We start from the raw sequence: 13,035 nt of genomic DNA on the forward strand, positions 1-13,035 counted from the left end.
CCCTATATAGTGCATTATAGGAGGGAGAGAGGATCAAGTTAACCACTTTATTCATCTATTAGTGGGCTTTAGGGTTAATGGTATTGGTTTGGATTTAAATATTAATGAAGTGGGTTGTTCAGAGTGGTGGGGTTGTGATGACAACCCCTATTCTATTGGCTGAACCAGCGATTTAATGAAGTGGGGAGGGGTGCAGAGTTGTGAGGATGGGAGGGGCAGTGTGTGGCTACGAGCCAGTATTGATGGAATTGACTGGCATGTGGCCACGAGCAATCGTGTGGTCACGATCCGTGTCCCCAGTAAAAAAAAACCTGAAGCGCTCTTACTAGAGGCTTCAGTCTTTCTGCAAATAAAATTTTCCGCGCCCCCCTTGTGCTTCCGGTTAGCGAGAAGCACAAGGAGAAAAAAAACTCAAGGTGGCCAAATAGTAAAACTACATCTACATATTTTTTACATTACAATTTACACATATAACATTAAAAATTAACTGTTTATTTCCCACACCAAAATATTACCCAAATAAAATGTTTAATGGAAAAAAAAAATTACAATTGAAAAAAAACAACAAATAGTTACCTAAGAGTCTGAACTTTTTAAATATGCATTTGAAGGGGGTGTACTACGAACATTTTTTAAATTATAAGCTTGTAAATAGTGATAGACAAAACGGAAAAAAATGTACATTTATTTCCAAATAGAATATTGGTGCCATAAATCGTGATAGGGACAACATTTAAATGGTGTCATAACCAAGACAAACGAGCAAATAAAATACCTAGGTTTTAATTATGGTAGCGTGGATTATTTTAAAGCTATAATGGACGAAAACTGAGAAGTAATTAATTTTCTTATTAATCCTGTTAAAATGCATTTATAAAAAAATAATTCTTAGCAAAATGTACCACCCAATGAAAGCCTAATTAGTGGTGGAAAAACAAGATATAGATCAATATATTGTGCTAAGAAGTGATAAAGTTATTAGTGAATGAATGGGAGGTGAAAATTGCTCTTATGCATAAGGTAAAAAATCCCGGCGGGCTGAAATGGTTAAAGGACAACCGAAGTGACATGTGACATGATGAGATAGACATGTATATGTACAGTGCCAAGCACACAAATAACTAGGCTGTGTTCCTTTTTTTTTTCTTTCTCTGCCTGAGTTAATCAGGTATGCAAGTGACAGTTTCTGTCCGGGTCGGACTGGGTCACACTATAGCATAACCCTCACTGATAAGTAATTACAGCCATAAAATACTTTCCTGTCAGTAGGTGGCTTCTGAGAGCAGGAAAGAGATAAAAAGGATCAATAATTCAGGGATTTGAGCTCTAGCGTACTTCAGTAAAGGTTTCATTGAGCAGCGTGAATGAAACAGTAAAAACGTAAAAACTAGATTTAAATATAAAATAAAACTCTGGGATATCTATAAAAAAAAAAAGTCATTTTTAGGAGGAGGAGGATAGATGCAATTGTTTTTCTCATCAGTTTATTTTCACCTTGGATGTCCTTTAAAGCCTTTGTTCACCCCCCCAGATTATTCATGGTTAGTAAAGGTGAATAAAGGAGACTAAGCCATTGATCTCTAAAATGTCATAGTTGATGTAGCGGTTTTGTTTGTTTTATTACACCCTGTACAGGGCCAGGAAAATAAGTCTTTGTTGAGCGCTTGAGTGTAGCAGTGATGACCAAAATGAGTTAGTCGCCTAGGAGCAGTGAGAGGACGGTGATGACAGCTGACCTTAGATAATAAAGAAGGACTGACTGGTGTTCCCTCACAGCTCCTCTCAGAATACCTCATGTGGGTGATGAACAGGAGGATGATTTTGTACAGCAACCAGAGACCTAGTCTGTCCAACAGATTTGCAATGTCTAAACAGGAAAAAGTAAATCTTCAAATATACCAGCACTCCGTAGTTGCAAATAATCACGTTCTTTTATTGAGCAATCATATCCATCAATTGTTTCGGGGGCCTCGCAGGGTCCCCCTTTATCAAGGCATGTGCTTGATAAAAGGGGACCCTGCGAGGCCCCCGAAACAATTGTCAGCTATTTTGGTGGATATGAATGCTCAATAAAAGAACCTAATTATTTGCAACTATGGAGGGCTGGTATATTTGAAGATTGACTTTGCAATTGTGGTATGCCTATGCCATAATACCAAGCACCCGACTTTGAAGAGATTGGTGTGCCCATCCACAACCTTCACACTCTAAACACGAAAAAGAGCTATAGGACCCAGTCAAGCAGGGAGATATATATATTTGGTGGCTGAACTAGGGTTTTAATCATCAGTTTTATGGAAGAAGCTAAGCATCACTGCTAGACAACTACAATCTAGCAAGGTTCTTCTGCAACCGTTTCCCCTGCTTGTCTTTATGAGGCCTTAGCACTGGTTCACATGGCTCTAAATGTAGTGCTTTCGGCAAATTTTGAAAGCACTGTTGAGGGGATCTACCGCCACTCCAGTCAAATGAATGGAAATGTTTTTTAAAAGCTGGTTGTAGCCTTTAGCAGCTTTTAGGGGCTTTCATGTAAACACTACAGTTGATCCAGACAGCTCCCTTCATTCCGGAAGCTGCATGTTGCTTCTACATGACGTTTAAAGGCTGGCAAAAGCAGACGCCAGTCACCAGCCATAATGATACTGTTATGTGTAAACCTGAATAACAATAATAACAAAGCACAACTGAAGTGAGAGGGATACGAAGGCTGACATACTTTCTTTTAAACAATGTCAATTGCCTGGCTGTCCTGTTGATCCTATGCCTCTACTACTTTTAGTAATTCAGAGCACAATAACGGTAAAGAAAAAAAACTACTACCTGATCCAGAGGGCTAGCCGGCTCAGGTAGAGCCTCTTACCGCCACTCCTGTGGCCCGTAATCAGTCAATTTCATTTTTAGTGACCCCAGGGTCATGAAGCTGCAGTTTGCCCCTCTGCTTCTCCTCACAGCTCTGAGAGGTGGGGGGAGAGGCTCAAAGGGACGGGATAGAGGCGGGGAGAGGCTCGGAGTGGAGGGATAGAGGTGGGGGAGAAACGCACAGAAGAGGGGGAAGAGGGATTTTACAGGAGTGCCTCTCCTGCTGGGGATGCCCCTTTCCCCTAGTTATTTATTGACAATCCCATTGTCAGCATTTTCAGGGGTCAACAGAAGGGGGGCAGAGAGCGGCACACAGAGAACTCAAAGAAACGTGGTCTGAAACGCAGCATTTCTTCTTTGCTCTAAAAGATTGCTTACAGCATTAAACCTAGTATGACAACAACAAAATTGGAGCAGAACAGCATTCAAACAGCACTTTGCTCTGCAGTGGAAAGCACCTTCAGCTTATGATCCACATCCGAAGAGGACACAACATTAACTTTTGTTTACATTCCTGTTAGCTGGAAAGGAGCTCTCTCTCTGCTTCAAGCATGCACACAGTTCAGAAGAGCTCACTAGAAGATTTTAAAATAGAATTACAGCAACTTAAAAAAATGCAATGGCAGCTTTCAGAGCAGATAAACTGTACTTTCGGAACTTGTAATTTGTAAATGGACAATATTACTTGTGCACAAAAGCAAATATGATAACTGTATAGGTGATAAAAAGTAGGAAGAAAAATTTTATTGAATGTTATGTCAGTGTTTTATTCCACTTAAAGCAAACATCAGGCCTGTGTCTCCCATTTGTATTACAAAAAAACGCCTCAGGTACACTTTAAAGCAAGCTTATGCTATAATGAATTGTACATGTAGTACGGTTAAGGAATAAAACATTAGTAGCAAAGAAAAGTCATTTTTATTTTCAGTTACTGTATATTCTGATGTATAAGACTACCTCTTAACCCTTGAAAATCTTCTGAAAAGATGAGTCTTTTACGCTGGGTCTCATTGATGCCGGGTGATACTCCTTATCCTGTTACCGACTCTCAGATCTCTCTGCTGAGGACTGTAGTGAAGCAGCGCAGGCGCACATGTGCGAGATCTGAGAGGCAGAGAAGGAGATAAACAGGATACAAGGGTGGGCCAGAAGGGTGAAAGAGGAGTGTTTTATGGGCACAGCGCAATCTATTCTTCCATACCGCTCTGATAAACAGGTGGACAAGGAGAGCAGACCAATCCACTTAGGGAGAGTTGACTAATCAAGTAAATCACCTATATAGTGTTATATACTGGGTACCACATACAGTACAGCACCAGTATCTGTTCATACATAGCATCAGTATATGATTTTAACATTTTTATTTGGTGTGCGTTGGAAGAGGGGTAGTCTTATATGCTGGGTTCACATGTTGCAATTTCCTGCTCGATCATTTCCGGCATGTTCGATTCGGTTTCGTTCGATACAGCTGTCTATTTTGCATGATAAGTATGCAAAAATCGACGGCTGTACCAATGGTAACCGAATCGATCATGTCGGAAATAATCAAATTGATCCTGATTGATCCCACGGGTCGAGCGGGAAATCGCAACGTGTGTACCCAGCATTATACGGCGATTTGAACTGGAAAAGTTAGGGGGTCGTCTTATACGCCGGGATATAGCTTTTTTTTTTTTTTTTTTAAATAACACATTCTGTCACAGTTGCGGTTTTAAAAGCACAGTCTTTTCAACTATAAATCAAAACAAAAAATTAGGACCCTTTGAATTTTCCTACAGTAAAACCTTATCCCAAGCTGTCTCTCGCTGTATCTTTGCTGTTGAAGTGTTTAGAAAAAACAAGATTGTATTCCACCCAAGTTAGGTCAAAGAGCTCAAAGACCCTCCTTTGCATAGATAACAACTGAAGTTTTTTTTAACTCTTCCTGTACGGGAAAATATGAGACTTTTCTTTATTACTACTGTGTTATTGTATTTATTGTGTATTTCTTAGCTGTGCTACACAACTTATTATACAGTATCATACGTTTTTTTCCGCGGATGTTTCTGGCTAAAGTCTGACAGGATTAGCCCTATGCCTGTTTCAGGTGTGTGATTCAGACTACTTGATGCCGAAAAAAGAAGCAGGACTGCCAGGAAGCAAATTATTCTAAAGAAAATAAATATGGCAACAACCATATCCCTCTCACTTCAGGTTGCCTTCAAGGAAATGCTTACATTGTAGCACAAGTACAGTAATTTTCATAAAATAGAGAAACTGCTTTATCATATCACACAACAGTCAATCATGTGACCCATGATCTTCTGCTTGCATTGAGGTTGTTGAAGTCCTAATTTTGGCTTCCACATATACCAACACTTAGCATTAATCCTGTTATACGAGTGTAAAAGATTAGAAGTAGTCAGTTACTCGACATAGCCATCGTGTAGACCCATTACCTCATGCAGAACAAAACATTGATTCAATGGATGGATGTTTATTCCTGAAATATGTAAACATTTATATATGTACATACAATTATTACTTTGTATCATTTACAAGGTAAGCTCCGAACCAAGCACCGCCAACAAGTAATCCATAACCCACCCCACTGCCAGGCTTCCCACACGCACCCACACATACCCACGGATGCACACCACGGATGCTTTGACACCAAAATAAATCTCAGCCTTTAGACGGGCTGGGAAAGCACTAATGCTTCATAAATGATTTATTTCCGTAAATTTAATTAGATTTTCTATAGAAAAGAACCATTTTCTTTCTTCTGTGTGTTCTATCCTCTTCTGATAAGCATCTTCATGACACTTGGAGAAGTGTATAGTATTTATAAGTTCCATGCAGCAGCAACATTTCACAAACAAGGCCTGCCACAGATCGATCTTTATCTAGACGGTCGAAAAAAAGGGTTTAAAAAAATACAAACAAAAAATAACAAGAACTAAAAATAATTAGATCCATCTGTGTCATTAAGATTTTATTACAGGTGAGCAGTCTGTTTTCTGGTTTTCTCCTGTATTGTGGTCTGTCAGTAAGGACCTGGGGATATTAAATAAAACAGTACAGTCGTTGCCAGTTATATGATGCCCAAAGGGTCAGCCTGCAGTGTGGACTGTAGCAGCTGGGGCTGAAGTGGAGGAGGTAACTGCAAAGGGACAAGAGGCGGTGCTAGCTGCCCAGGACTGCCATGCTGCGCCGAAGGAGAACTGGTGACGCTTGGAGAGTCGACTACATCGCCGTCATAAAAGAAAAACTGGCACTGATTAATAAATGTTTCTATGACGGATTGGTGGTTCTTAGTGGTTGAGAAGAACTCTTTGTTTTCAAAATCTGGACGCATTAGTGTAGGCCAGAAGCAGATGGAAAGGTTGTCTGCAGTCATTAGGTTGGTCTTGTTGTGCTGACTGACCCTAAAAGAAGAAAATAATTTTAGTGAATGGCTGCACTGCTCATTACAATGTTACAAGAAATAATGCATAACACAGAATAGAATTTCCCAAACAAAGCTCTACCCCAGCTCATTGGAAAAGGTGCTTTTTTGCTGGTTGGTCCCCAGTGTGAATGTAACCTCTCACTTTCTAGATAAGATAATCTTAGTCTGGACAGGAAACGTGGGGAAATCTAAGTGAGGACAGTTTTCATAAGAAAAGACATTTTACAATGTTCAAAACTTTGCCATCATATTTATTATGAAAAAATACACAAACATATTTCCCTCCATATTTATCAACTTTAAGCTCTTTAGGACCACTCTACACTAATTGGTGTGGATGGAGTGGCAGCCCCAGGACCGCCTAACGCCGATCAGTGTGCAGTCCTGGGGGCGTGTTTTGCAGGAGATTGCGCACGCATCTCCGCTTGAATTACAGAGCTCCGCTATCAGTCTCTCAGCAGCGATGGCAGCGCTGTACTGGAGACAGCCGTGTGACACAGCTGTCCCCTCTAGAGGCAGGGAAGCGATCCGCTGTCAAAGGCTGAAGCCTATGAAAGCCGATCGCGCTGATTGGCTGGCAGGGGGAGGGAAGAAAAAAATAAAATTACACATTTATTTAAAAAAATACAATAAATATTTGTATAAAAAAAATAAACATCCTGGGAGCAACTACTGCCCACCAACAGAGAGCTCTGTTGGTGGGCAGAAAAGGGGGGGGGGGAATCACTTGTGTGCTGAGTTTTACTGCCCTGCAGCGAGGTTTTAAAGCTGAAGTGGCCTATTTTGTTAAAAATGGCCTGGTCTTTAAAGGAGTTTAAGCCCGTGGTCCTTAAGTGGTTAAGCAAGGGTTCGCACTTGTCAATGTGGAAAAAATGCATGCGTTTTTCCACACGCACAATACTTCAGATACTAAACATGGTCGGGTTTGAACAAACACCTTATATCCACAGCAGCGGATGACTGTCAATGAAAAATACAGCTATGCAGAATACATTGAACACATCACATCTTTACTTGTCCCTTATGAGGGCTCAAGTCTAAGGCAAATTTTTAGTAAAGCCAATTAACTTAGCAGTATGTTTTTGGATGTATGATGAAACTGGATCGCCTAAAGGAAACCCACACAAACACAGGAAGCACATGCAAACGTCAATACGCATAGTATACTGTATCGGAATCAGATACATTTGACAATTGGACTCTCACCTATGTAGATGAGAGAAAATGTATTTTAAGACCTCATAGTTGGCAATAGGAAACATGCGCAAAATATCCTTCAACGTATGAAGCCTCTCCATCTTGTCTTGGATTTCTGCAGAAAGAAACAGCAGAAAAAAATGAAAATAAAGCCTATGAGGAATTATTACTTTCTTAGTCATGAAGATTCTCATATCCCCAGAGGTCAAAGCGGTGATTATTTCACCAATTTTTCTGAATGTGCTCTAAAAAAAAATTCCAGCAAATGGCAGCACCTGGCACATGTAAATCCAGTTGCCAATTGAAGCAGCCATGTTCAGGAATCTATATGCGTAAACACATTATTATTTATCGTATTTATAACGCGCCAACATATTACGCCATGCTGGACAATAAATATATACAATGATACAAGGATGAACGACATAACAAGGTTGCAACAACATATAACAAGTTATACAAGGCAAACAGGGTACAAGATACATGATCATGCTATTTCGGGCTGGTTAGGTAGGCCCAGTAATACAAACACGAGGCTGTCATAGGAAAGGAGCACACGATCATGTAGACTACACTAGGGAAGGGCGGACCCTGCCAAAGGCTTACAATCCGGGGCGGAGTAGAGCGTTACTGTGTGGTAAGGGGTGGGTAGGCCATTTTAAAGAGGTGGGTTTTGAAGGCTTGTTTGAATGTGTTGGATGGAGCAAGTCAGATGGGTGGTGGAAGGCAGTTCCAGAGAGTGGGGGTGACTCTTGAAAAATCCTGCAGGCATGCATGGGAGTGGGAAATGCGTGGGGCAGTGAGGCGAAGGTCGTTGGAGGACTGGAAGGGACGACCTGGTGTATACTCATCTGCCCACCCTCTCCCAGTCAGTTTGACCTCTACCAATTTAACCACATGAACATGCAGACCTGATTTTCTATCTTCATTATGAGAGAGAGAGAGAGAGAGAGAGAGAGAGAGAGAGAGAGAGGTGTGTGTCCCTTTGATAATGTAAGAGGAACTATGAGAGGGTGGTATGGACAAATAATTCCGGCCATCTGCTTTGAAACTTCTGCCTGGGATTCGGTTATTTAGTATGAATATAGTGTAGACATCTTCTGCAGCACTTTACAGAGAGTACATATGTATAGATAGATAAATAAAATCTTGTCACTAATTAGCTTATCTGTATGTTTTTGGGATGTAGGAGGAAACTGGTGTACTCGGAGGAAACTCATGCAAACAGTGGGAGAGCATACAAACTCTGTGCAGATAGTGCCCTCCCTGGCTGGGATTTGAACTGGTGGCCCAGCGCTGTAAGTCAAGAGTGCTATCCCATTATGCCACTGTGCTATACCAGTAACATTGGGTCAGCATGGCTTTTAATTTAACCAGGCTGCAACAAAATAGCTTATTTTTAGATGGTCTTCATTAAATCCTGCAACTTATTTAAAAATCTCTGTATCCATTTAAGATCCAGGATTCCCAATCCTTAAAAAGCTTAGTATATCAGTCTGCAGGTCTGAACTGTGCTCCTGCAACTTACATGCAAATCGTAAGCTCTCTGGATCTCTGCTCACACTACATAACTACATGCTGATGAAGAAAAGAGACGGCACACCACTGGCAGCAATAACTTGTTGTGTATTCACTGAACAAGAACAATTTTCTTGTTCCATGAATACACAGCAAGTTATTGCAGCCAGTGGTGTGCAGTCTCTTTTTCTTCTTTGGAGTTGACCGAAACCATGTGAGCAGTACGTTTGAGACTTGGCACCGGCAAACAATCAGGTCGGTTATACCAGATAGAGCTGCGTCCTTGGCAACACATATTGGATCGTGAACCACATGCTGATGTCTGGACTTTCCAGTTGATTGCACTGTTGTGCAAGATGAGGCCTAAGCTCTCTCTCAACCCGGAAGCTCATGTCTCTATAGCAATTTCAGCAACATGGGCGTAGATGTACACATCTCTCTGTTCACAGTGGCACATACGCAAGCTCACGCCCGCAACATCCCCAGCATCAATCTGACTCATTGATGCCAGATGAATATTCACTACAGGCATTCTGATTGGCTTTAGGGAACACGTTCCCATTCACTGAGCAGTAGTCAGTTGTTCAGGAGCCGCTAGAGAAGAGGAATACAACATTTTAAGCCCATGCCCAGGATCAGCCTGTGTGTGGTGGCACTTGATGCACTAACTCCAGCCTCAGTCCACTCCTTGTGAAAGTCCCGAACACTTTTGAATGGCCCTTTCCTGACAATCCTCTCCAGGCTGCGGTCATCCTTGCAGCTCCTGCACCTTTTATTTCCACACTTTTCCATTCCACATAATTGTCTATTAATTTGCTTTGATACAGCAGTTTGGGAACATCTAACTCATTTTGTAATTACCTTTTGAGGCTTTCCCTCCTTATGGAGGGTGTCAATTATGGTTTTCTGCACAACTGTCAGGTCAGCAGTCTTACCTATGATTGTGATTCCTACTGAACCAGACAGAGACCATTTAAAGGGTCATGAACCCTTTGCAGGCGTTTTTGATCAATTAGCTGATCAGAATCTGACACGTTGAGCCTAGAATATTGAACCTTTTCACAATATTCAAATTTCAGAGATTTTGGTGTTTTCATAAGCTGTAAGCCATAATCATCAGAATTATAACTAAGGCTTAAAAGATCTCGCTTTGCATGTAATGAGTATTTTATTTATTAAGTTTTACCTTGTAAGTTGAATTACTGAAATAAATGTACTTTTGCACAATATTCTAATTTTTCCTGTAAGGTAAAGCTGCTTGTCTACACATTCTGGATGGTTCTCAGCCAAGGGGTTACATTTGCAGAGAGTCCAGCGTGTACAGCGGCTCCCAATCCCCCCACGATGCATTGGTGTGTGATCTGCCTAGCCAATCGATTCGGCCAAGGGCATTCAGTTCCCCTCCATAGCAAAATAATGTGTCGATAGCCCAGGGGTAGTGTCGTGTCTGTACAACATTTGGCTCCAAACAACGGAGTTCCGAAAGCAGCGGGTGACAGGATTTTGTTGTGTGTATACACCTTTAGGTCACATTAATACTGGGGCGCTTCTCTGCAGCATTACAGCACTTTGTGGATCACTGGCGGTCAGCAAAGTGCTGTGTACAATGCATCATTATAGGACCATTCTCACTGCAGTGCTTGAGATTCGCGCTGCATGTAGCATTTTTGAAGCAATCGTGATACAATTCTTATTCCCAGAACGGAAATCGCAAAGTGCATTTGCTGAAAAAAACGCTGCAAAAACTGCAAAGTGATTGTGATCCGAATGTGAACCAGCCCTTAGGCCCAGTGCACACCGGGCGGATCCGCCGGCCGAATCCGCATGGCTAATGTATCTCTATGGGCTGGTGCACACCGGCGGTTTGAGGTTTTTAGCAAGCCTCTTGCTGCACGTTTGTGGTTTGCTTAAAACCTCAAACCGCCGGTGTGCACCGGCCCATAGAAATACATTAGCCACGCGGATGCTGATGCGGCTGGCGGATCTCATACAAAATCCGCTCGGTGTGCACCCGGCAAATATCGGCTCTCTGCTCCCAAAACCACTAGCGTTTTGACGATCTGCTAGCGGTTTTGGTGTGCACTGGGCCTTAGAGTGTTCAAACATTTAGTCAAGTGAAATGATTAAGCTCATCAGACTCAGAGGCCAGGCTGTTACGCTCAACGTTTTCATACTGTTCAAACCGAGGGGTAGGAGTTTTCAGAGAAGAATGCAGCCTGAAGCAATGGAGGGCTGCAGTGCACAAATGTCTTATGTAGCTGGTCCTAAAAAAAAAGGTTCTTCCAAAGTAATTTGACATCTGCTAATCATTGAACTTATACACAAATCAATAAAAATATAAACAAACAAGGTCTGTCATTGAGTGCTCAGCTGGCTTTGTATAAAATAAAATAGGGAGATTTGTGAAAACAGATCACAAGTTGAATAAAATCGAATGTTTTACAGGGCCTACCGTTTCTAATTAATCAACAGCTGAATTCTGTTGCCCAGGAAACAAGTTGCATATTTGTACCAGCCTTTTTTTGCATGTGTGCAATAACTGAGCCACTCAGACCTAAGCTGCAATAATTGATTGCCTGCCTTGCATAGCATCAGATTAAAGGACAACCGAGGTGACAAGTGACATGATGAGATAGACATGTACTGTATATGTTACAGTGCCCTCACTAACAAGTAATTACTGCCATAGAACACTTTCCTGTCAGTAAATGGCTTCTGAGAGCAGAAAAGAGATAAAAAGGGTCAATAATTCAAAGATTTGAGCTCTGGCATACTTGAATGAAGGCGTCTTTGAGCAAAGACAATGAAACAGTAAAAACTTAAAAACTAGATTAAAATATAAAATAAAACTGTGGGACATATTAAAAAGTCTTTTTTATGAGAATAAGGATAGATACAATTGTTTTTCTCATCAGTTTGTTCTCACCTCAGATGTCCTTAACTGAAGCAGGTTGTTAAAGCGGACCCAAACCAAACATTTTTTTTTTAATTAAAAATATTTAGTTGCACCACTCTGACACATACAAAGATAAATAAACACTCCTTCAAACCTATGATAATTTCAGTGTATGCTTTTCACCCTTCTCTTTTCATAGCTAGGATTATACTGGGGGCAGCCATTAGCAATTCCTCCATTGCCGGACACCACCTACTTCACCAGTTTGCCGGATTTTGTCTTTAATTTTTTGTCAACTTTGTAAGCCTTACACACACAGGTACAATGACTTTTACAAGGCCTCGATCCCTTGGGCAACTATTCGGGCTGAGTGCTATAGAGATGTGTTGCTACAATGCCCTCTGTTGCTATGGGGGGTGCTGAAGGATAAAGGGTAAATGGGAGAACAATGATCTCAGCCTGTGATCGGAGAAAATGATCTGGCAGTTTTCTCAGCAATATGGTGGCTGCTTTACACAAGCTAGATTCTCATCAGAGGCAGCCCTGATTGCCTGCCTTGGTTCAGAGCCACCTAGTGTGTAAACCTTAGGAAGAGAAATAATTTTATTTTGCAAGAAACTGCAAAATTTCACAAACTCTTTCTATGCATAATTTTAAATAATGTCTATTAAGTGTATTTAAATGCCTGTGTTTGAATTTGGCATTTAACCCCCTTGGTGGTAATCCCGAGCTGAGCTCGGGCTGAAATTAAAGAGAACCCGAGGTGGGATTTACTTATGCTAGTGGGGCACAGAGGCTGGTTGTGCACACTAACACCAGTCTCTGTTGCCCCATGGTGTGCCTCCAAGACCCCCCTGCGCGCCGCTATACCACCCGCAGTGCTGGCGACACGCAGCGTGTTGCCAGCACAATGTTTACCTCTCGCCTGTGTTAGCGCCGCTCCCCCGCCTCCTCCGTATCGGCGCTACCCGCCCGCGTCCCTTCCCTCCCGCTGATTGGAGGGAAGTGACGCGGGTGGGTAGCGCCAATACAGAGGAGGCGGGGGAGCAGCGCTGACAGGCGAGAGGTAAACATTGTGCTGGCGACATGCTGCGTCTCGCCAGCACTGCGGGGGGTATAGCGGCACGGAGGGGGG

At 41.9% G+C, this 13,035-nt stretch overlaps 1 protein-coding gene across 1 annotated transcript in view; it reads right to left on the reverse strand.

Annotated features, from left to right (window-relative positions):
* Positions 1-5,319: 5,319 nt before the first annotated feature.
* ARHGAP5 (Rho GTPase activating protein 5) overlaps positions 5,320-13,035 on the reverse strand; it is a 162,832-nt gene continuing 155,116 nt past the window's right edge. The window contains exons 6-7 of the mRNA XM_068253457.1: positions 7,496-7,601; positions 5,320-6,266 (exon numbers count right to left, since the gene is read on the reverse strand). Of these exons, the coding sequence (XP_068109558.1) occupies positions 5,933-6,266; positions 7,496-7,601 (440 nt within the window). The 3' untranslated portion in view covers positions 5,320-5,932. The remainder of the gene's footprint in view (positions 6,267-7,495; positions 7,602-13,035) is intronic.

This window comes from Hyperolius riggenbachi, chromosome 9, assembly GCF_040937935.1.
Source record: "Hyperolius riggenbachi isolate aHypRig1 chromosome 9, aHypRig1.pri, whole genome shotgun sequence".
Lineage (NCBI taxonomy): Eukaryota > Metazoa > Chordata > Amphibia > Anura > Hyperoliidae > Hyperolius > Hyperolius riggenbachi.